The sequence below is a fragment of the Crinia signifera genome, chromosome 6 (genome assembly GCF_055691185.1).
Source record: "Crinia signifera chromosome 6, ASM5569118v1, whole genome shotgun sequence".
NCBI classification, from domain to species: domain Eukaryota; kingdom Metazoa; phylum Chordata; class Amphibia; order Anura; family Myobatrachidae; genus Crinia; species Crinia signifera.
In genome coordinates this window covers 24,710,949-24,736,207 of record NC_139222.1, presented here as the reverse complement: position 1 = coordinate 24,736,207, position 25,259 = coordinate 24,710,949, and the positions used below count along the sequence as shown (strand labels likewise).

General features: G+C 47.7%; 1 protein-coding gene across 1 annotated transcript in view; it reads left to right on the top strand.

Moving 5' to 3' along the window:
• Nucleotides 1–17,343, top strand: part of LOC146010150 (uncharacterized) — a 30,998-nt gene extending 13,655 nt beyond the window's left edge. The window contains 3 exon segments of the mRNA XM_083151108.1: nucleotides 281–488; nucleotides 13,071–14,644; nucleotides 14,646–17,343. Coding sequence (XP_083007234.1) covers nucleotides 281–488; nucleotides 13,071–14,644; nucleotides 14,646–14,753 — 1,890 coding nt within the window. The 3' untranslated portion in view covers nucleotides 14,754–17,343.
• The last annotated feature ends 7,916 nt before the right edge of the window (nucleotides 17,344–25,259 follow it).

Below are 25,259 nucleotides of genomic sequence, written 5' to 3'. Positions count from 1 at the left end.
ATCACATATATACCATGTCCTCAGTCACTGCGTGTCTCCTGCAGATGGGCCCAGTATTCCCAGCACTGTACAGAGGAGACTCACAGGACCCCACAGGAGGGTCAGGTAGGTGGGAATAAGGGTCTCCCCAATATACCAAAGTGACTGTCGCTATATGAATTGCAACAGTTGTGTGTGTGAATTATACATCAATAATCTACTGTGTAATCTCAATACTGTCAGACATTATTTACATGATATTTATATGTAAGTTCAATGTGAAGATATGTCTGATATTAAGGTTGAAGAAATAAAGGGAGAAGAAGAGACGTATGTGACTGACATTAAGGCAGAACATACAGAGGAAGAAGAGACGTATGTGACGGATATGAAGATAAGAGAAGAGTCTTATGTGTCATATAAGAAAGAAGATACAGAGACAGAAGACACATATATGAGGGGTGATCAGCAGTGTAAGAAGGAGGAAATCCCTACAGATATCAGCACAGGTGAGAAATAATCACTTATTGCATACAGTATTTTCCTTGTTCTGTTAGTACAGCTTTACAGCTATCTCATACATCAGGAGCCATCAGCCCCTATTATACTCCTGCTCTCCCCTCACATCATGTCACTGAGTGTTACCAGCCCAGAGATCTGACCAGTCTCCTCCCCGCACTCTCTGGTGTATCTCATACATCAGCAGCCATCAGCCCCTATTATACTCCTGCTCTCCCCCTCACATCATATCACTGTGTGTTACCAGCCCAGAGATCTGACCAGTCTCCTCCCCACACTCTCTGGTGTATCTCATACATCAGGACCCATCAGCCCCTATTATACTCCTGCTTTCACCCTCACATCATGTCACTGTGTGTTACCAGCCCCGAGATCTAACCAGTCTCCTCCCACACTCTCTGGTGTATCTCATACATCAGGAGCCATCAGCCCCTATTATACTCCTGCTCTCCTCCTCACATCATGTCACTGTGTGTTACCAGCCCAGAGATCTGCCCAGTCTCCTCCCCGCACTCTCTGGTGTATGTCATACATCAGGAGCCATCAGCCCCTATTATACTCCTGCTCTACCCCTCACATCATGTCACTGTGTGTTACCAGCCCAAAGATCTGACCAGTCTCCTCCCCACACTCTCTGGTGTATCTCATACATTGGGAGACATCAGCCCCTATTATACTCCTGCTCTCCCCCTCACATCATGTCACTGTGTGTTACCAGCCCAGAGATCTGACCAGTCTCCTCCCCACACTCTCTGGTGTATCTCATACATCAGGAGACATCAGCCCCTATTATACTCCTGCTCTCCCCATCACATCATGTCACTGTGTGTTACCAGCCCAGAGATCTGACCAGTCTCCTCCCCACACTCTCTGGTGTATCTCATACATCAGGAGCCATCAGCCCCTATTATACTCCTGCTCTGCCCCTCACATCATGTCACTGTGTGTTACCAGCCCAGAGATCTGACCAGTCTCCTCCCCACACTCTCTGGTGTATCTCATACATTGGGAGCCATCAGCCCCTATTATACTCCTGCTCTCCCCTCACATCATGTCACTGTGTGTTACCAGCCCAGAGATCTGACCAGTCTCCTCCCCACACTCTCTGGTGTATCTCATACATTGGGAGCCATCAGCCCCTATTATACTCCTGCTCTCCCCTCACATCATGTCACTGTGTGTTACCAGCCCAGAGATCTGACCAGTGATGCCAGCCGGAAGCTGGAGCACCGTTATATTCAGCTGGGATTACCTCATATAAGTTATCCCAAAGAAGCTTTTTTCTCTTTCAATGGTCCTGGTGACACAGCTCAACACTGGGATGTAGGAGGGTCCGAAGGAGCCAGGCACCTATCCTAAAGCTTTAGAGGGTAGGCTCCTCCCCTACTGCATCCCTGGACTCTTCAGTTCGTGTTAGGTGCCCACTGGAGTGGGTGCTATTCTAAAGGGCTGCAGGAGCAGCCGAAGAATTAGAGTAGTTAGGGGATTTTTATTATTTTATTAACTATTACCCTAGCTAGGTAGGCACAGTGTGAGGATTTTCATAGTGAATCCTCACACTGCTAGCGCAGCAGGAGCTGACAGAAGCGCGTCCTGTCAGCTCTCTGTGCACAGGGTAGACTCTGTCTGGTCTCCCTGTGCTGCGCTTACAGCCTCTATTAAGAGGCTGCCTGGGCTCCGGAGTAGCCTGAAACCGGCTCCACGTTTAGGTGGGGATCATGGGGGACAGGCGCTCCGTGATGGCGGCGGCCATTTTATGCGGAGCTTACACGCTGAGCTCCTGACTGAGAGGACAGCAGCGCTGTGACAGGCATGTTCCAAGTGGTCCCCATTTGAGGGGGAGATACTGGAACAAGGAAATCCTACCTAAGGAGCGGCTAGCTGGGGGTGGTTGGCGCCAAAAGGTCACGGACCCCGCAGCAGCAGGGACTTTGGTCTCTTCCTTCACTCTGACTTTGGCGCCTTTCAGAACGCTTGCAGCGGAGCTGAGCTGGCTTATTGATCCTGGCAGAGTGACTTGGATTTCCTGGGCATCGCTTCCCCGCAGTTGAAACCTACAGACAGCTAAGTGATTGGGTGCATTGACTTTGTATAAACGCTTGTACAATTGTTTGCACTGTGTATATTGAGATATATATATATACGCTTCACTTGCATCATGTCTGAGCATCAGGCTGTGGTTTTGGGGGAGGGAGTCCTTAGTGCACTGAGCGCGTGCAATGTTTGCACACAAAAGTTTGTCCCTGAGCAGATGGCCAAGGGGGGCTTATGTATTACTTGCGCTGATGTGAGACCCATGGGCAGTGAACACCATAGGGGAGAGCAGAGTGAACCTGCGTGGGCCAGTGCCCTAGGCAGGTCGGTAAACGCTTTGGTGCAGCTTCTGGACAGGCAGAGTGATGTGCTGGTAGAATCACAGAGACCTATGCCATCATCTCAGCAGTCGTCTGGCTCCTTACCTCTTACCCAGGCAGATCCTGCACTTATTCAGGTGATGCAGGATACTGCTAAGGGGATCAACAGATTCAGTGAAATACTGGACAAAATGGATGAGGTTACAGGGACCCCTAAAAGGTCTTATGCTATGCCTAATGTGTTAGAGGAAGAGGAAGGAGAGTATACTGACACACCCTGGGACCAGGGTGATGATTTTGAAGAGACCTCTGCTGCTGGTATAGAGGATCTTATTGTGGCTGTAAAACAGGCGTTAAAACTGTCTGTTGAGGATAAGACCCCTGTTAAGGGTGTTTTTAAGCGACAGCGAAAGGAGGCTGTTACTTTTCCCTCAGATGAGGGGTTACAGGAACTATTGGAAGGGGCTTGGAAAACCCCAGATAAGAGGCTACAGATGCCTAAAAGATTCCTTAGTCTGTACCCCATGCCGGAGTCTCATTCTGAACTCTGGGAAAAGGTGCCTGTTGTGGATGCTTCTGTGGCACGCTTATCAAAAGCTACGGTATTACCTGTACAGGGTGGTGCAGCTTTTAAAGATGCTGTGGATAAAAAGCTAGAGGGAAACCTCAAGGCTATTTTTGAAGGGGTGGGGTTTACCCTGCGTCCCCTTATTGCTTCAGCCTGGGTCTCTAAGGCCATTATAGAGTGGGCTGGTGAGCTATGCACCATGCTGCAGGCTGACCACGGTGCTTTGCTGGTAGCAGAAAAGATTAAGGCCGCTGCAGAATATGCGGTGGAAGCAGAGGAGGAAGCTCTTAAAATGGCTACCAGAGTATCCACAGTCTCCATAAATGCCAGGAGGGTACTCTGGCTTAAGGCCTGGGAAGCGGACAATGAGTCCAAAAAGGCCTTAGAAATGTTAGCTTTCAAGGGAAAGTTACTTTTTGGTTCTGAGCTTGAGGAGATTATAAAACAAGCCACAGGCGGCAAGAGTACGTTTCTGCCGGCCTCCTCAACAAAGCAGTCATCCAGATTTGCTGCTTTTAGGCCGTCCTTTCGGCCCTCCCCTAGAGGTGGTGCGTCCTTTCGGGGACAATCGTTCAGGGGAAAGTTCCAGAACTCCAGGGGCAAATCCCAAAGGTCCAAGTTTGGCTCTTTCAATAAGAAGCCTGCCTCTAAAGGAGAGGAAAAACCCTCCGCATGACTGCCAGGGGATCAGCCCGGCAGGGATAAAGGTGGGGGGGCGTCTTACACACTTCAGAGACGCTTGGGCTTCTCTAGACCAGGATACCTGGGTCTTAGAGATTATTACCCAGGGTTACAAAATCCCTTTCAGAGGGCGGCCTCCAAAGAGGTTCATCCCCACACCCATACCAAAGCAGGCGCTCCTGCGCACAGCTCTTATGAGAGCGGCTCATTCCCTTTTGGAAAAAGGGGTGGTAGTCCCGGTTCCCAGGGCAGAGTGGAAGAAAGGATTTTACTCCACGCTGTTCCTGGTGCCCAAACCAGACGGGTCTTTCAGACCAATACTAAATTTGAAGTCCTTAAATGTTCACCTTTGGGTAGACCATTTCAAAATGGAGTCTTTGAGAACTGTACTCCTGAGTCTGGACCAGGGAGAATTTCTGGCGTCCATGGATGTCCAGGACGCATATCTGCACGTTCCCATTCACCCGGAACATCAGATGCTGTTGAGATTTGCCATAGGAGACCTGCATTTACAGTTCCGGGCGTTACCCTTTGGCCTAGCAACCGCGCCAAGGGTATTTACAAAAATAATGTCTGTGATGGCGGCAGTGCTGAGGCTCAGGGGAATCACAGTAATACCCTATTTGGACGATCTCCTGTTCAAAGCAGAATCAGCAACACTGCTTCAAAGTCATTTAAAAGAGGCCATCAGTTTTTTGCAGGCTCACGGCTGGATTTTAAACTTACAAAAATCTCAGTTGGTACCATCACAGAGGATCCAGTTCTTGGGAGTCATACTGGATACCCATCTCCATCGGGTATTCCTCCCGGAGATAAAGGCCAGGGACCTGGTCAATCTAGTTCAGGAGATCCTCAGTGCTCCGAGCTTGTCAGTATGGAGGTGCCTCAAACTCCTGGGGAAAATGGTGGCGTCATTCGAAACGCTTCAATTTGCCAGGTTCCACTCTCGAGTATTCCAATGGAACATTTTGTCAGCCTGGTCAGGAAACACTTTGACCATGAAGACGGAGTTGATAGTGCTGTCCGCAGACACTCGGGACTCCTTGAAATGGTGGACAGAGGTAGATTCCCTTCAGTGGGGTCGGTCATTACAGACCTGGGACTGGTTGATAGTAACTACCGATGCCAGTCTCAGGGGCTGGGGGGCAGTAGCCCTGGATCTCAGGCTGCAGGGCCTGTGGACGGCAGAGGAATCAGCGTTGCCAATAAACATCTTGGAGCTGAGAGCTGTCTGGAAAGTGATTTCCTTGGCGGGAGACAGGTTAAGGAACTCCCCCTTGAGGATTCAGACCGACAATGCCACAGCTGTGGCGTATCTGAATCACCAGGGAGGTACACGCAGCAGATTGGCCATGTGGGAGGTGTCCAGAATCTTTCTATGGGCGGAACAAAATGTTCCTGCAGTATCGGCTATATTCATTCCAGGAGTGGAGAATATAGAAGCAGACTTCCTGAGCAGGGAGGAGCTCAAGGAAGGAGAATGGAGCCTACACCCTCAGGTGTTTCACCAGATCACTGCAATGTGGGGAACTCCGGATTTGGACCTAATGGCATCCAGGTTCAACCATCAGGTGCCCAGGTTCTATGCCAGAACGAGAGATCCGCTAGCAGAGGCAGTGGATGCCATGACTACCCATTGGCAGGGAGATCTTCTTTATGCATTCCCTCCTATTCCGATGTTAGCAAGACTGTTAAAGAGGGTACAGGACCAGAAGGTCCCGGTGATCCTTGTGGCCCCAGATTGGCCAAGGAGGTCTTGGTATTCGAGGCTTCAGAGGTTATCAGTGGATTCATGGCGTCTACCTCTGAGACCAGACCTGTTAAGACAAGGCCCATTCAATCATCTGGATTCCGATCGATTGATTTTGACGGCTTGGTTATTGAAACCGCCATTTTGAAAAAGAAAGGATTTTCTGACGCAGTAGTGCAGACTATGATAAAAGCCAGAAAGGCTGTTTCTTCTGCAAATTATTATAGAGTCTGGAAGACTTATATTAGATGGTGTGAGAGGCAAAAAGCTCACACATCTCACTTCAAATTATCAAAAATGTTGGATTTTTTACAAGATGGATTTTCTTCGGGCCTAAGCCTTCAGTCGTTGAAGGTGCAGATTTCGGCCTTGTCCATCTATTTTCAAAAAAGAATTGCCATTTTACCGGAGATTCAAACTTTTTTACAAGGGGTATCCAAACTGAAACCCCCTTACAAGCAACCAGTAGCACCTTGGGACCTGTCACTGGTTTTGGATTGCCTTCAGAAGGCACCTTTTGAGCCTTTGAGGTCGGCTGACTTTAAGTTTCTCACGTGGAAGTTAGTGTTTTTGTTAGCAGTAGCATCTGCTAAGAGGGTGTCTGAGTTGGGAGCCTTGTCATGCAAATCTCCCTTCTTAATCTTTCACGATGACAGGGCTGTTCTGAGAACAGTGCCGCAATTTTTACCGAAGGTAGTCTCTGCCTTCCATTTAAATCAGGAGATAGTTCTACCTGTGTTTCAACCCCCAGAGGGTTCCAAGAAAAGGGACAAGTTGAAGACTTTGGATGTTGTGCGTGCCTTACGCATATATGTGGACAGAGTGAAGAGTGTTAGAAAGACTGACACTTTATTGGTATTGTATGACGTACATAAAATTGGTTGGCCTGCATCTAAGCAGACCATTGCTAGGTGGTTGCGATCTGTGATAGCTTTTGCATACACCAAAGTGGGTAGGCCTGTACCGGCCAGAATTAATGCGCATACCACCAGGTCAGTTGCTACCTCTTGGGCGGTCCGACATGGGGCCACAGCGGAGCAGGTTTGCAGAGCTGCCACTTGGTCATCTGTTCACACATTTGCCAAATTCTATAGATTCCATGAGTTCGCGTCGGAGGACGCATCATTCGGGCGAGCAGTGCTGAGAGCTGCAGACCTGAGCGTACCCTCCCAAAGGACCGGCTCTGGAACGTCCCAGTGTTGAGCTGTGTCACCAGGACCATTGAAAGAGAAAAAGGGATTTTTGTAAGAACTTACCGTTCGAATCCCTTTCTCTGATATGGTCCTGGTGACACAGCGATCCCTCCCTTACGCTCAGTAAGTATGCCAGAATTTCATGATGTTCATGTTAAAATGGTTAAAAGTTAACAGTTTCTGTTATAAAATGTGCATATAATATGTGCAGGCGTTTGTACTGAGTTAATGTATTCCAGTGGCTTTGAAAGTTGAACTGAAGAGTCCAGGGATGCAGTAGGGGAGGAGCCTACCCTCTAAAGCTTTAGGATAGGTGCCTGGCTCCTTCGGACCCTCCTACATCCCAGTGTTGAGCTGTGTCACCAGGACCATATCAGAGAAAGGGATTCGAACGGTAAGTTCTTACAAAAATCCCTTTATCTTCATTTTTAATTCGTATTTTCATACTGAGCTGCACTGATGCAGCTGGGCTGCCTCTGCCGTCAGTATACGGTGGTGCAGCAGCTCCCATACTCGGTCAAGAGGGGTACTCAGTGGGGGAGATATCCAGTGCCTAGCACCGCTGGACTCTTCTCTCCCAGACAGTGTGGCAGGAGCGCAGGAGCAGGTAAGGCTCTCTCTGAGAGCGCATGCCTCTGTCACGCTGCGCGCCAGCTGTCAGCTGTCTAAGCTGGGGTGGACACTGCTGTTTGTGGCAGGGACTCCACTAGACCACCGGGGTCAGAGCGCAGGCTGGATATATTTACCCATTGCAGGGCTCACTATCCGCAGGTGGGGGAAGACCAGTACTGGGGAGGTGGCGCCTAGCCTGCAGCACCTCCACCAGCTTTGGGCGCCAATCTCCCGCAGATCTGCCACCCAGGAAGCTGTCCTCTCTCCCTGTTCCTGCCTAACACTCAGACCAGCAGCCATCTTCAGCATCACGGCCAGCGCCTCCTAGAGTGCGGGTACAGTCTCCCCTGTGAAACCGTCCACACGATGTAGCGCTCAGACAGACTCCCAAGCTCCTGTCATGCAGGGCTTGTTCTGCAGGCCTGTCTGAGCAGGACGTCATTCAGGAGGGGCTGTGCATCAATTGCTATATTCCCCCTGGCCAGTCTTCTGTCACGGTGGCTACTCAGGAGCCTCCCTGGGCAGTACAACAGTTGTTGGGCACCCTAGTGGATCACCGTCCTCCTCCCATAGTTACACCACCAGTGGTACAACCCGCTCCTCCATGGGCTGATACCTTATCGACCACGGTTCAGCCCTTAGCACAGACCACAGTAGCCAAGCAAAAACTGCCAAATACAATGCAGCCAGCTAGGGCCCTGTCTGCGCCTTTACTCCCAGTAGTTCAGGATGATACAACGGGAGATGAGGAGGATGAGGAGGAGGATAATGCTGATAATGACCACAAGGATGAGGTTCCTATTTTCCCAGAGGGAACCCCAGCATTGCAGGCTACGGGCGTACCAGCCCTCATTGAGGCAATCCGTTTAGTTTTATTGTCTGACTCCGAAGAGCCAGAACCAGTAGCAAAAACTAGGGACGTTTAAAAAAACTGATTACAGCCCAATTTCCTCATTCGGATCGGTCAATGGAGATCCGTAAAGATCAGTGGGACTCCCGAGGTAAGAAGTCCTCTATCTCAATAGGTTTTTATCCTGATATCCTCTGCCTCCAGTGGATTGTAAGTCATGGGAAACTCCCCACCAGGTGGATTCACATGTTACCAGGCTGGTTAAGCCATCGGTACTCCCTGTTACCACAGGATCTTCCCTGAAGGATCCAGCCGATAGGCACTAGGAGCATTCTCTCAAGACCATTTTTACATTCGCTGGGGCGGTCCAAAGACCCACTAATGCAGCGACCTGGGCTGCAAAGGCTATTCTACCATGGGTACAGATACTGGAGGAAGAACTCTCCCCTGATGCATCCGAAGGTGCCAGGTTATGTATTTCCTGCATTAGACAGGCCGCTACATATATTATGGAAGCCATGTCAGATGCAGGAATCTTAGCCGCTAAGGCGTCTGCTAGCTCTGTACAGGCAAGTCATATCATTTGGCTAAGGCCCTGGAAAGCCGACCCAAGAAAACGCTAGAGTTATCGCCGTTTAAGGGAGAAAATGTATTTGGAGAAGAACTTGATAAGATTGTGGCTTCCCTAGCAGCGGCTAAGACTGCTTGCCTCCCTACAGCTCTGCCGCAGAGACCTAAACAAACTGCCTTTCGGTCCTTTCGTCCCCAAGGTAAAGCCAGAGGTCAAGCCTATCCCAGGGATACCCCCACTGGCAAGGCAACCAAGCCTAAGCCTAAACAGGCCTGGGCCACTAGACAGCCCCTGGACAAAGCAGATAAGCCTGCTGCATGACGGGAGGGGCCTCCCACAGGGGAATCCACAGCTGGGAGGCAGGATTCTTCACTTCACAGATGCTACATTTGGGAGCCCTTCTGGACACGCAGGCCTTAACACTGTCACTGCCAATGGACAAGTGTCACTCGTTACAACACTGGATTCGACTTTCTTCAAAGTCTCATGTTATCCACATTCGACATGGTAGAGTGGGCACAATTTCACTCACATCTGTCAGGAGAAACTGCGGCGGCACGATGCGGGGTCTCTACTCACCCCTCCGTGCATGCCGGCGGTTCTCCTGTAGGTCTGTGGTTCCCGGGCGGTAGGGGGGGCCGCAAGAAGGCTCTGAGAGAGCCACACTTCCCGGCGGCAACAGGGACTCCGGCAGCATGAAGCCGACGCCACCATCTTGGTTTTGGGCAAAGTTGCTCATTGGGCCAGCCAGTGTATTCTTGCCCTGCTGAGCTGGTCAGCCAATAGCACCTGCTCCCTAGGGATTTAGAGAGGCTGCCTGGTGCAGACCAATGTCAGTGCAAAGAGTCTTCTTGGCTATTCACAGCTCAGACTCCTGGCTCACTTCGGCCCATCTCTGTGACCTCCTGGTGGTAGTCCTTGCCGGCCTGTGATAGTATACTCGTGTCCTTGGCCATCCCAGCCTCCCCTTGTCGGTGTATCGGCTCAGCCTGCTCACCCGTGGGGTGTCACCGCAGTACCCTGGTATCCTTCACTACCACCTGGCCGGGTCCAACCAGCTTCCTGCTTCACTCCCGTTGAAACTCAGTCAGCTGCATCTTAACCGCCATCTCTCACGTCATTCAGCTACGTTATTGGGACACTCCTTCCCGGTCTCACTCATTCATCAGTCTTCCACGGATCTCCAGTGACTCTCTCCCTAAATCTGCGGAAAGCGATACCCTTAGTTTCCTTAAAGACGTATTATTTAATTTATCCCAAAGAAGTATTTGGGTACTAGTTGGTGCCTTTAAGAGACGTTATCTTATGTACCTTGATGAAACCTTCTATAATTAAACCAGCCCGATTTAACCCAACCTCTGCGAGTCCTAGAGTGGTTCCTAAGCACCACACGAACCCATCCAGTCCTCCATCTGTGACAACATCCCCTTCAACGTCTCATATTGCAGAGATGGGTTGGACATCATCATCATCATCACATCAGAACCACCTTCCTCTCATTGACTCAGGAGGTTCGGATGTCCCTTCAGTGGTGGCTCCAAACCACTCACCTAACCCAGGGTCGTCCATTTTGGTTCACAAAATGGTCTCTTTTCACTACCGATGCCAGCCTGCGAGGCTGGGGAGCGGTAGTAGAATCCCGGTCCTTGCAAGGCATATGGTCCATACCAGAAACTTGCCTGTACATCAATGTACTGGAGCTTCAGACAGTATACAACGCCCTCATTCGCTCACAGGACCTCCTCTGAGGAAATCCAGTCCACGTCAGATCGGAGAACGCCACAGCAGTGGCATACGTAAACCGTCAAGGGGGCAAACGCAGCACAACAGCCATGCGGGAAGTGTCCAAAATCCTGATCTGGGCAGAACAACACCTTCTGGCCCTATCGGAGGTATTCATCCCTAAGTCGCCAGGACATTCATCCGGGAGAGTGGTTGCTCCACCCCAAAGTATTCTCCCTCCTCGTGAAACCATGGGGTCTTCCAGACGTGGATCTAATGGCGTCCCGACACAACGTCAAAGTGCCAGCGGTCCAGGGATCCTCAAGCCAGCTTCATGAATGCTTTGTCAGTACACTGGAATTATCATCTTCCATATATGTTTCCTCCGGTGTCCATGATACCTCGTGTACTCAGGAAATTCAAACTAGACGGCGGGGACCTCATTCTGATAACCCCGGCCAGGTCTCGTCGGCATTGGTATGTGGACCTTCAGCAGATGTCATTTCAAACACCAATTGCCACTACAACCGGATTTACTCAGCCAGGGGCCTTGTCTGCACCCAGATCTTGAGGCTGCCTTACTAAAAAACAAAGGTTTTTCTGCCAAGGTTATCAAGACTATGATTCAGGCGCGTAAACCAGCATCAGCTCGGCTTTATTACCGGGTGTGGCACACTTATTTTTCCTGGTGTGCATCCCGCAAGTATGACCCTAAAGTTTTTAAGAATGCCAGAATTCTATCCTTTCTTCAAAGGGGATTAGATATCGGTTTACGGCTTAAGGTCCATATCTCGGCATTGTCATTTTGGTTCCAGAGAAAAATAGCATCTCTTCCAGATATACGTACATTCATTCAAGGAGTTCTACGTATCCAACCACGTTCCTCCTACAACCCCATGGAACCTGTCTCTGGTGTTGCAGGCTCTGGCTAAGTCTCCTTTTGAACCAATGCAATCAGTGGAATATAAATGGCTCACAGCTAAAACAGTATTTCTATTGGCTATGGCATCAGCCAGACGGGTGTCGGATTTGTGAGCTCTCTCCTGCAAACCCCTGTTTCTCATTTACCATTGGGATAGGGCGGTGTTACAGACCAGACCTTCTCATCTCCCTAAAGTAATCTCCAAATTCCACATCAATCAGGAAATAGTAGTTCCAGCGTTCAATTCTGAGGATCTTTCTTCAGATGAACGTCTGTTAGATGTGGTCAGGGCTCTGACCATTTATCGGGACCGTACCGCGGCCATCAGAAAATCAGATTCTCTTTGTGCTGTATGGATTCCACAAGAAGGGCTGGCCCGCGCACAAACAAACACTAGCCCGCTGGATTCGAATGGCAATTCAACAGGCCTACCAACTGGCTAATCTTCCCATACCTTTGTCAATCAAAGCTCATTCCACCAGGGTGGTAGGTCCATCATGGGCAGCACGCCGTGGAGCATCTGCTGAACAACTATGCAAGGCTGCAACGTGGTCGTCTGTCCATACGCTTGTTAAGTTCTTTGCATTTGACACGTTCACCTCCCAGGATGCTTCCTTTGGTCGTCGGGTTCTTCTGACACCTCCGGCAAATTCTCTCCCTTAAATACGGCTTTGAGACATATCCCACTGTGTGTATGCTGACAGAACTGACTCGTACCACCATCAGTAGTGCTGATCCTGTGAGGTGCATATACGCGGCTCAGTAGCCAGAAGCCGATTATTTTACATTGATAGAATAGATGAATGATTTTTTCAGTCCAAAGTATCGTATAGCTGCGTCTGGAAAAGGAGGTAATGAGAGATAGACTATGGGCAGAGATAAGGAGATAGGACAGAGAAAGAGACTAGGGGCAGAAGAGAAGAGGGGGGGGGGGCAGATGGTGTGGAGGAGAGAGAGAAGGGGACTGGGAGAGAATAAAAAGTAGGAAACGGTGGGAGTGGAAAGGGGAGGTGACTGGGGGCAAGGTGATGTGGGAAGATGAGGTGCTGGGGGGGGGTGAGAGGGGATCCGGTGGGGGGGGGGGGGATTCCTCAGGGCGGGGACTGTGGGTCCCATGTCATCCAGAGTCAGGCCCATAGCGCGATGCACCAATATATCGGTCATCGGCTCTGCTGCAGAGATCACGTTGGTTACAGTCCTATTACTGGTGCCCAGTGGCTGACGGACCAGCGATATATCGGCCAGTGTGTGCGCAGCATTAGACATGTTCAGTTTAAGTGATAAAACATCCATGAACATTTGTCTCTCAATGTAAACAATTCTGTCTGTTGTCATTCATCTGTTTCCAGTAGATGGGCGCACAAGCAGGAATACCTCGGAGGGAGATCTCATTGTGTCTCCAGGTTATATACTAGAAGATAAGAACATCAGACAAGATTCTCCAGAGGAAAACCCCATTATCCCCAATACACACCCAACATTTCACAGTGCAGATATTTCATCTGGTCCCTCTAGTCATGAGGAACCTTCTCCTGATCGTTCAGACCTTACTACACACAGTACAGACCATAAAGATGATACAATATCATCCAGATCTGAGTTTGGTGAGCGTTCTATACATCAGTCAGATTCTGTTTTACATCAGAGACATCACACAGGGGAGAAACCATTTTCATGTTCTGAATGTGGGAAATGTTTTCCAAAAAAATCTACTCTTGTTAGACATGAGAGAAGTCACACAGTTGAGAAACCATTTTCATGTTCTGAATGTGGGAAATCATTTACTCATAAATCACATCATGTTAAACATGAAAGACTATGTAGAGGTGAGAAACCATTTTCATGTTCTGAGTGTGGGAAATGTTATAGAAATAAATCCAATCTTGTTATACATGAGAGGGAACATACAGGTGAGAAACCATTTTCATGTTCTGAATGTGGGAAATATTTTACAAAAAAATCTAATCTTGTTACACATGAGAGGGTACATACAGGTGAGAAACCATTTTCATGTTCTGAGTGTGGGAAATGTTTTACACTTAAATCCAATCTTGTTACACATGAGAGGGTACATACAGGTGAGAAACCATTTTCATGTTCTGAGTGTGGGAAATGTTTTAGCACTAAGTCCAATCTTGTTAAACATGAGAGGTTACATACAGGTGATAAACCATTTTCATGTTCTGAGTGTGGGAAATGTTTTCCAAAAAAATCTACTCTCGTTATACATGAGAGAAGTCACACAGTTGAAAAACCATTTTCATGTTCTGAATGTGGGAAATGTTTTACACTTAAATCCAGTCTTGTTACACATGAGAGGGTACATACAGGTGAGAAACCATTTTCATGTTCTGAGTGTGGGAAATGTTCTAGCACTAAGTCCAATCTTGTTAAACATGAGAGGTTACATACAGGTGAGAAACCATTTTCATGTTCTGAATGTGGGAAATGTTATAGCAATAAATCCAGTCTTGTTACACATGAGAGGGTACATACAGGTGAGAAACCATTTTCATGTTCTGAGTGTGGGAAATGTTATAGAAATAAATCCAATCTTGTTATACATGAGAGGGAACATACAGGTGAGAAACCATTTTCATGTTCTGAGTGTGGGAAATGTTATATAAATAAATCCAATCTTGTTATACATGAGAGGGAACATACAGGTGAGAAACCATTTTCATGTTCTGAATGTGGGAAATATTTTACAAAAAAATCTAATCTTGTTACACATGAGAGGGTACATACAGGTGAGAAACCATTTTCATGTTCTGAGTGTGGGAAATGTTTTACACTTAAATCCAATCTTGTTACACATGAGAGGGTACATACAGGTGAGAAACCATTTTCATGTTCTGAGTGTGGGAAATGTTTTAGCACTAAGTCCAATCTTGTTAAACATGAGAGGTTACATTCAGGTGAGAAAACCATTTTCATATTCTGAGTGTGGGAAATGTTTTAGCAATAAATTCCTTCTTATTAGACATCAGAGAAACCTTTTCCATGCTTGCAGTGTGGGAAATGTTTTATAAATAAATTTATACTACATTAAACTTGAGCTTTCTGGATATTCTGGATCCAGATTTTGAGATTTGTCACTCAGCATCTAGTAAATTGCTTACCCCTGACACCTGAGTGAGCGATATTCGTTATAACGCCGGAACGTACTCGAATAGCACTGGGAGTCAAAAAGTTACTAATAATTGTATCCACGGCTGCAAAAAAATGCATCCTTCAATTATGGATATAACCCACGGCCCCTCCATTTTCACTTTTCCTTGGATAAATTGTTCTATATTTTTAGAATGGAGTGGCTCGAGGCTTCGTTACAAAAAGAAAAATGTACGGAGAAAATCTTGGAAACGTGGGAAGTTCTATAGAAACCCTGTCAGAATCTAAGGAGCAGATATGGAAGTGAACACCCTGTGGTATGAAACACGAGTGTGTATCCAGGATCCCCCAATATCACTTGCTGTAACGGGCCATGCACCCCTAGTTGGGGCTGTAGTGGGTATAGGCGCGGATCCAGACGTATTCTTTTATTTTCTCTTTTATATTTTATGCTGATTGTAATGAAAGACACTGCTACAAAACGTATGCTGCAACTCGTCTATTCTTCCTGTATACAAACTTGTAATGACTACAGGTTGTGCTCTACACTTATATTGTACATTTACTTTATGTCATGCTTCAATAAAGAAAAAAATATAAAAAAAAGGGAAAAAATCAGGGAACAAACCGAGTAGGGTTCCCCTTATTTTTTAACCACTTGAGTGGTATTCCTGGAAATTTTCCGGGCTCAGCTGCGCTGCACTATGTAGTAGGTGTGCGCCAGTGGTGCCTCCAGCGGAGCACCACTGGTACACTACCTTTAGGCCCGCCCCCCAAAGATCGTACGCTGGACTCGGGCTCCTGTACTCCGAGTCCCCCCCAAACATCCCCGAGCCTGCCGCCATACTGCAGTGACGTAGGCAGCAGGCTCGGGGGGAGTTCAGGTGCCCAAGACGCCGCAAACATTCCAGAGACTGCCCCCTGTATGGTCAATGATGACTGACAGGCGGCTGGGGCAGCGGCAGCAGGGGAGCTCCGGCATACTAACCGAGCAGGGCACATTTTTCCCTGACACACACACCCTAGACAAAATGCCACCAGTAGTGCCATGCTGCCAGTATAATTGACCCCCAGCAGTGACACAGGTATGGGGCCCCCCCAGCAGTGACACAGGTATAGTGCCCTTTTGAATACAGGGTTTTGTGGAATAGTTAGCGCAAATAATTGAAAGAGTGCTGCCTGCTACAACTGAAAGGAGGTACACCACCCCCTGGCAATACTCTAAAAACAAGACAAGAATATGTATATATATCAGAACTAGAAATAGATTTGCTCCTTTGAATGAAGAAAACCAAATAAGACCACAGAGGCCTTTTTTAGAGAGGGACCAAATGCCCCCCAGGAGAGAATAACCAAAAAAATAACTAAAAAGACACATAGGGGCAAAAGGGGAGGAAAACCTCACCCCAGACCATCTAAAAATAAGAATCCCCCCAGTTCTGAAATTATCCCAAATGTTCAAAATATTGAAGACTAAATGGGAAAAGTTTTTAACTTAAGTGACACTGAGTTATCTAAAGAGGAGATTCAGATTTTAAAGAAGGGTTTAAAATTCGCGCCCACAGCAAAAGCTAACCCTTTTGAACTGTTTGTCGATTTGCAAAAATTTGTCAGAAAGATAAGTGTAAAAAAATTCTTTCTGTCTAAAGAATCCGAGGGCCCAGTAAAAATAACTGAGAATGAAGAGGTGAAAAACAACACTAGCCTCAAATGTAAGTCGAAGTTTTACCCAAAACATGTAAAAGGGGGAAGCATTGACTGTTTTAACTCAATAGTGGCAAAAGAGCTAAGAACAGTAGAGACTGTGAAGAAAAAAAATATTTCAAAAAAAGAATGGCTTGCAATAGAAACTCTGAAACAGAATGACAATGTAGTAATAAAACCGGCAGATAAGGGGGGTGGGGTGGTAATCATGAACAAATGCGATTACATCAAGGAGATTGAAAGACAATTAAATGACACACTAACCTACAAAAAGCTTAGGAGTGATCCTACTAATGCAATAATGAAACAACTTAATGAATTAAGTAAAAAAGCAGTAGAGAATGATCTGATCTCAAAAGAAGAATATGACTTTCTAAATATCATGAACCCCACCACCCCCACAATTTATATATTGCCAAAAATCCACAAACATTTAACAAAGCCACCCGGGAGACCAATTATCACCGGAACTGGATGTATAACATCAAATTTGTCAGCCTTAGTAGACTTCTATTTGCAGCCATTAGTCTCAAAGACTCGATCTTTCCTGAAAGATACAGGAGATGTCCTAAGAAAAATGGAAACCATCAAACGGGATGAAAATTGTGTGTTGGTAAGTGCTGACGTTAGCACTCTATACACAATTATAGATTGGAAGAATGGAGAAGAAGCCATTCGTTTCTTTCTTAATAAGAGTGAATATTCAACAGCCTTACAGGATTTTATAATTGAATCAATATGTTTTATTTTACACAATAATTACTTTTATTTCAATGGCAGCTATTGGCCGTTATTCAGATCTGATCACAGTACAAATTTGTTCTCAAAATGGGCAAAACCATGTGCTCTGCAGGTGGGGCAAATGTAACATGTGCAGAGAGAGTTAAATTTGGGTGAGGTGTGTTGAAACTTAAATCTAAATTGCAGTGTAAAAGTAATGCAGACAGTATTTACCCTGCACAGAAACAAAATAACTTACACAATCTAACTCTCTCTATACATGTTACATCTGCCCCATCTGCTGTGCACATGGTTTTGCCCATTTTGAGAACAAATTTGTGCTGCGATCAGATCTGAATAAGGGCAATTATCTGCAAATAAAAGGGACAGCCATGGGCACCAGGTTTGCTCCCAGTTACGCCAACCTGTTCATGGCCTTTTGGGAAACAGGAATAGTGGATGACAGGTTGGCGGAGGGGGCAAGCTTGGTAGCCTGGTCGCGTTTTATTGATGACATTTTATTCATATGGAGGGGGGAAGAAAGTCTTTTAAATTATTTTTGTAAAATTTTAAATCAAAATGATTTTAATATAAACCTCACTTTTAATATCAGTAAATCGGAATTGGTGTTTTTAGACCTAAAAAATTATATTGATCTTGGAATGATCCACACCAAGACATACAGGAAGGATACAGATTCCAACTCATATATTGAAACCAACAGTGAGTCATCATCAAAGATGGCTCAACAGTATTCCTGTTGGACGATATATGAGATTCAAAAGGAACTGTACCAAACCTGAGGTGCTGGACCAGCAAATAAATGAAATAGACCGCAGATTCCTACAGAAAGGATATAAATATTAAAATCTCCAAGTATCAAAAGAAAAAGTCGAGAAAATGGAACGAAAAGATTTACTGAAAGCAAAACAAAAAGAGGATCCAAAAATAACAAAAAAGGATTCTAAATACACGGAATGGGCCTTTTTCTCCCAATATGGAGCACATCATAAAAAGGTAGAGAATATAATAAGAAAAAATTGGCGAATCCTTTTAGATGACCCAATTTTAGGAAAAATGATGCCCCCAAAACCAAATTTTATCTATAGGAGAGCGCCGTCACTAAAAAACCTCTTAGTAAGGAGTGCCTTACCAGAAAAAACTGGAGGTAGTGACAGGAATAAAGGCTTCCACCGTTGTGGATCTTGCCTGATGTGCAAGACCACAAGTAAAAATGGATATGAGAAAAAAACCACTTCATTCGAGATCAATGGTAAAAATCATAAAATCAACCAATTTATAACGTGTCACTCCAGAAATGTAATTTATCTTCTTGAGTGTGAGTGTAAAATGTTGTATATTGGAAAAACCACCAGAAATTTAAAGCTAAGGCTGGCAGAACATGTTTACAATATAAGGAAAGGGTGCATGACGCACCCACTGTCAGTCCATTTCGTCAAACACCACAACAAGTGCAAAGGAGCCATCAGAAGATTCCTGGGTATACAACAAGTTACGACTAGTTGGAAAACCAGGGATCTAGATAGTAGGTTAGCTAAAAGGGAGATGAAATGGATCTTCACCTTAGACACCCTCTGCCCAAATGGTCTTAATGCTGACTTCGAGTTAAAGTGGTTTTTAGAATAATATTTATATCTGTGATTCTCTTTTAAATGTTTTTTTATCTTTAATGCTTTTATAATTGTTCTTATTACTATTCATAAAAATTATACTAATCCTATTTTATATTTTATATTGTATCCCTTAACATGTATCCATGATGACTCTAAAGTAAAGGAATGAAAAAGCTACGAGGGTGGCTCTCCCGGTATATAGGGATGGACAATGCAGGAATGAAGTACTGCAAAGTACGGTATTGAGGAGTAGCCACCTCGGAAGATTCCTATAATATGCCCTTATTATTGCCAACAATAAAAATGGCGGACGGGACATGCAGAGAATAATAAAGCTGAAATCTGCATATAGCCATTATGAATGGAGACTCATCATGAGAACAAGGAAAAGCCTGTGTATAAATGAAATACAAATGAAACTCAAGATCGCTTGAAATATTTGAATGCAGCCCGCCTGAGACACTGCAAACGTGGTGTAACGCAAACAGGAAGTGCCGCGTGGAACGCACGGCACTTCCGGGTTTTGGAACCGGCGGAAGTTCGGTCATAGCATTCTTTACACATCTATGAAGATCACCAGACGAGGTGGAACGCAAACCAGAAGTGCCGTGTGGAACGCACGGCACTTCCGGCCCGCGAAAATCGCAGAGGTTTTCATTGGATAAAGGGGGTACAAATACAGGAAACGAACAGAGTGTGAATATTCCCAGCTTGAAAAAGGAGACCTGTGTGTCTCCAAAACACGTTGCTGACAACCTATATGGACACACTCTGATTTATCTGGACACTTGGACACTTTATTTGGAACGCACTTTGTGGCACCCTTGCACTTTATATTTGGGGACTCATCCAAAATCAAGCCTCCTGCGGTGGTGCCGCAGAAACTTCAGATGAAGTATAGCCCACCGCAGCACAAAATTATGGTGAGATGACTGTTTGTTTTTTCCCAGAATATATGAAAATCAGCGTTTCCATTGGAGGTCCATAGGAATTAATGTCTGTATATATTTCTACATATTTTATACATTTGTGAAAAATTGTGATTTTTTTTTTCTCCCAAATAAACCTTTGTTGATTCAAAAGGTGTACATCTTTTTACATCTGTTTGAAATTGTGGCGCCAAACTACAACTGTCCTGTTGTATTTACAGATATAGTGCCCCCCAGCAGTGACACAGGTATGGTGCCCCCCAGCATTGACACAGGTATGGTGCCCCCCCCCCCACAGCAGTGACTCAGGTATGGTGCCCCCCCCCGACAACAGTGACTCAGGTATGGTGCCCCCCCCACAGCAGTGACTCAGGTATGGTGCCCCCCCCCCCAGCAGTGACACATGTATGGTGCCCCCCCCCAGCAGTGACAAAGGTATGGTGCCCCCCCCCAGCAGTGACACAGGTATGGTGCCCCCCCCCAGCAGTGACACAGGTATGGTGCCCCCCCCCCAGCAGTGACACAGGTATGGTGCCCCCCCCCAGCAGTGACACAGGTATGGTGCCCCCCCCAGCAGTGACACAGGTATGGTGCCCCCCCAGCAGTGACACAGGTATGGTGCCCCCCCCCAGCAGTGACACAGGTATGGTGCCCCCCCCCCCCCCCAGCAGTGACACCGGTATAGTGCCCCCCCAGCAGTGACACAGGTATAGTGCCCCCCCAGCAGTGACACAGGTATAGTGCCCCCCAGCAGTGACACAGGTATGGTGCCCCCCCAGCAGTGACACAGGTATGGTGCCCCCCCAGCAGTGACACAGGTATGGTGCCCCCCCAGCAGTGACACAGGTATGGTGCCCCCCCCAGCAGTGACACAGGTATGGTGCCCCCCCAGCAGTGACACATATGTAAGTATAATTTATATAGTGCACTTTCTCCAACCGGACTCAAGGCGCTTTACAGACATTATAACAATGCACATAATACAGAGGATGTTGGTGGTACAGTAGCAGACATCACATAATACAGAGGATGTTGGTGGTACAGTAGCAGACAATGCACATAATACAGAGGATGTTGGTGGTACAGTAACAGATAATGCACATAATACAGAGGATGTTGTTGGTACAGTAGCAGACAATGCACATAATACAGAGGATGTTGGTGGTACAGTAGCAGACAATGCACATAATACAGAGGATGCTGGTTGTACAGTAGCAGACAGCACATAATACAGAGGATGTTGGTGGTACAGTAGCAGACAGCACATAATACAGAGGATGTTGGTGGTACAGTAACAGACAAGAGAAACCCTTAAGCACACAGTAAGTATAATGCAGGGTTGATGCAGCATTTTGGATAATAACTTCCATGGGTTGTGTACTCCACCCTGACAAGGTACCAGGTGCAGCAGCCATTTTAGGCGCTCTGTGTAGGATTACCCTGGGTGGAATAGATTACCCCTAAAAGAAATCACCCAAAATGGATGATTCAGTGTATACTTAGGTCCATGTATTTTTCATCCCATCCCATGCACCAGATGAGGCAGCCATGGTGGGCGCACTACGAAGGTTACACTGTAGGGGGCGAGCCATACAAGGACCCAATGCATATACTGGAAAGCAAATACTTGTGTAGTAGTATGATAAACCCTGCACAGAAACAGCCACGTGACCCACACCCTGCCCACAGAGATACCATCTGAGGCAACCAGCTGGGTGCACTGCATAGGTCAGTGATGGCAGGGTGTGCAATCTGCGGAGGTACACATTACAGGAATAGCACATGGTGGGGTACAGTGGCGTGAATTCATATGAAGCGCCTGGAGGCAGATTAGATAGTGGTGCCCCCCAACAGCCCCCCCCCCCCCCCAAACCAACCACACACAGCATTTATGGCTATCATATGTGCAATCTAATTTTAAAAAAAAATATTTTTCATTCATGCCAATGGTGGTCACTGGGACAGTGGGGTGTGGGTGGAGCTTCAGCTACAGGCACCAAGTAGAATAGAGTTCTTCAAGTGCAGCCCAGGCTCCTCCTCCTCCACGCCCCTACAGGCTTCAGTTGTTTCTTGGTGCCTCAAGGCACAGGTACCATGGGACAGGGCTCCGTGCCCTGTCTGATATCTTCATTTTTAATTTTTTATTTTTTTCTATTTTTACACGGAGACAGCGTTACGCTGCTCCCCTGTGGCTGGCAGCGGCGCGCTGACTTCCATAGCCAGACCCGCCGCTCTCCTCATGACACGGAGGACGCCGCGCTCCACCACAGGTAAGCGGGCCCTCCATGTGAGGTGACGCGCGCACCTTTTAAGTGCGCACCGCTAGCGGTCGAGTCACCGGGCGGGGTGCAGCCCGGGTGACCCTGGCAGTGGCACCCAGTCCTTTCTGCGCGGCCACTAGACCACCAGGGAGCCGTACTGTGGAGCGCCATTTTTGTTAATGGCGCAGGGCACTGATGGTTTCAGGGGAGGCGGGACCTTGATCCACAGCTCCCCGCCTCCACGCTCAGAGCGGCATAACGCTGGTTTCCCGCCTGAGCTTAGCTTCCCCACGCCCCAGCAGCGTACTGAAGACGCCATTACGCGGGGCTACACGGTGGGAGAAGTGCACCAGAATCCCTGCTCCTCTACACGCTACAGCATGGGTGTCAAACACAAGGCCCGCGGGCCAAATCCGGCCCGCCAGACCTCGTCATGTGGCCCGCGCGAGGAGATAGCACGCAGGGCAGTGTGTCCCAGCTCCTGCCTAGGCCACATCCTCTCACCCACCCCACCGCGGCCGCCTTACCTGTTCCTCCACTGTCGGCGGCCATGTTCCTGTAGGCACATATGTATGCGGCTACAGAAACATGGCCGCCGGCCTCCACGGCTACGTGGAGGAGGGCCCGGCCGCCTGTTCCCTCTGATGCCCGGCAGTGACAGACACTGGGTGGGGATGTCATGACGATGACGCCGCCCGCCCATGCGTCTGTAGAGAAGTAGGAGCAGGCAGGGAAGCTGGACCGGGAGTCGGGGACAGTGTGGCCGCAGCAAGCAGTGAAGAAAAGCTGGAAGCCGCAGCAGCTGCAGGACAGACGGAGAAACAGTAAGTGAGGTTGAGGATCACACTCACAATAAAAAAAAATATATATCTGCTGTTTCCTGAGGTGTCCCCGTGTATAATAATAATAATAATACCATGACACCACAGGCTGCTCCTCCTGTATAATCATTTATGTGTCATGGCATTACTTTTATTATATTATACAGGGGGAGCAGTCTGTGGTGTCATGGCATTATTATTATTATACAGGGGGAGCAGCCTGTGGTGTCATGGCATTCATTTTATATTATACAGGGGGAGCAGCCTATGGTGTCATGGCATTATAATTATACAGGGGGACCTACAGATACAACCGGCCCTTTGATGGTGACCAAACTGCTGATGCGGCCCCCGATGAATCTGAGTTTGACACCCCTGCGCTACAGGAACAGGTTTTTTCAGCAGCCCTCTGTACCTCAGTATTTAGCTGAGAGTCAGAGAGTATAGTGTCTTTTTTTACTGTCATCCATCTGTATACCTTTATAGTTTCAGAGGGTGTTACTGTCCACTGTATTATTGTTACTCAGTGCACACAGGGCCTGTCTGTGTTAACATGTCACAGAAAAACCCCAAAGCAAAGCCAGCTAGGGATTCACCTAAGCTGCATGCTTATACATGCGCTAACTGTAAGGAGAATTATTCCTCCATACAGGAGCAAGCTGGTTTGTGTGAACGCTGTTCTGCACAGGACTCCCTGGGGGGCCCCTCAGTCCCAACACATGGGGAACCCAGTTGGGCTTCCACTCTCTCAGCAGCCATGAAGGAGTTAGCAACTCAGTTAGCTGCAAACAGAGAGTCTGCTGCACAGCCATTGCCAGCTCAGCCTGCTGTTGCTGCATCAGAGCCATCCTGGGTACAGGGTTTATCCTCCTCTGTTCAGGATTTAGTCCAAGTGTCTGCTTCTCTGCAGTCTGCATTGAGGGCTCCACCTAAACGCAAAGCACAGGCCCCTTTAGCTTCTAATCAATCAGATGCTGGGGATGACTTGGACGACCAGGTGGGGGTCGACACAGACGATGATCCTGACATAGATGATGTCGACATAGATGAACCTGACAAGGAGGAAAGGATGACCCAGTCCAGAGTAGACTCCTTAGTCAAGGCTGTTAGGATGTCTCTCAATATTCAGGACACCCAGGCCACAACACCTGACACACTTCTTTTTAAAAAGAAAAAGAAGGAGTTGGCTCTTTTTCCCTCAAATTCAGACTTAAATGAGGTTTTATCTGAAGCGTGGCAACACCCTAACAAAAAGTTTTTAGTGTCCAAACGCCTGATTTCCTTCTTTCCGTTCGCGCCAGCGGACCGTAAGAAATGGGAGGAGCCTCCACAGGTTGATGCTCACGTGGCCCGCCTAGTTAAGGCTACTACCCTTCCCATTCCTACAGTGGCCTCTCTTAAAGATCCTACTGATAGGAAGATTGAGCACTGCCTAAAGTCTGTGTTTTCCAATGCTGGCGTGTCAGCAAGACCGGCTATGGCTTCAGCCTGGGTGGCAAAGGCGATTGCAGCTTGGGCTGACTCCCTACAGGAGCAGATATCCTCAGGTACACGTCGCTCTGAATTGTTATCAACGGTGGACCTCATTAGGGAAGGGGCCACATACCTGGAAGAGGCAGCGATAGATGCAGCGGCCCTCTCCTCAAAAATTTCTGCCTCTTCAATTGCTGCCCGACGTGCACTGTGGCTGCGCACTTGGAACGCAGATTCTGATTCCAAAAAGGCATTAGAGGCCCTTCCATTTTCAGGGGAGGTACTGTTCGGCTCTGAGCTGGACAAGATTGTAGCCACCATTGCAACGTCCAAGACAGCTTTTCTGCCTTCGGCACCAGCTAGGCCTAGATCTCAGTCCTTTCGGACCTTCCGTCCACAGGGGAGACCCAGGGGTCAGCCTTCATCAAGGGCGCAGCCCGCCACAAGGCGTCCATCCGCTCCCAAGACCAAACAGTCCTGGGCGGGTCGCCGTCAGGCCCCAAAACAGGCCGACAAGCCCTCAGCATGAGGATCAGGCGGCCCACCAACCACATCAGGTGGGCGGTCGCCTGTTGTCATTTGCCGGGGTTTGGCAGGCCACTACCACCGACAGGTGGGTAAACACCATAGTGGCCCAGGGTTACTCCCTCTCCTTTCAGGGGCGTCCGCCATCTCGGTTTTTCACAACAAGCATGCCCCGGGAGAAGGACAGAGCGGCTGCTCTGACCAGCTCCATTCACTCCCTGCTGGCAGCAGGGGTCATAGTGCCTGTCCCGCTTTCTCAGCGAGGAGCAGGTTTCTACTCAAGCCTGTTCCTGGTGACAAAGCCGGACGGGTCATTCCGGCCCATCCTCAACTTGAAAGGCCTGAACAAACACCTCTGCA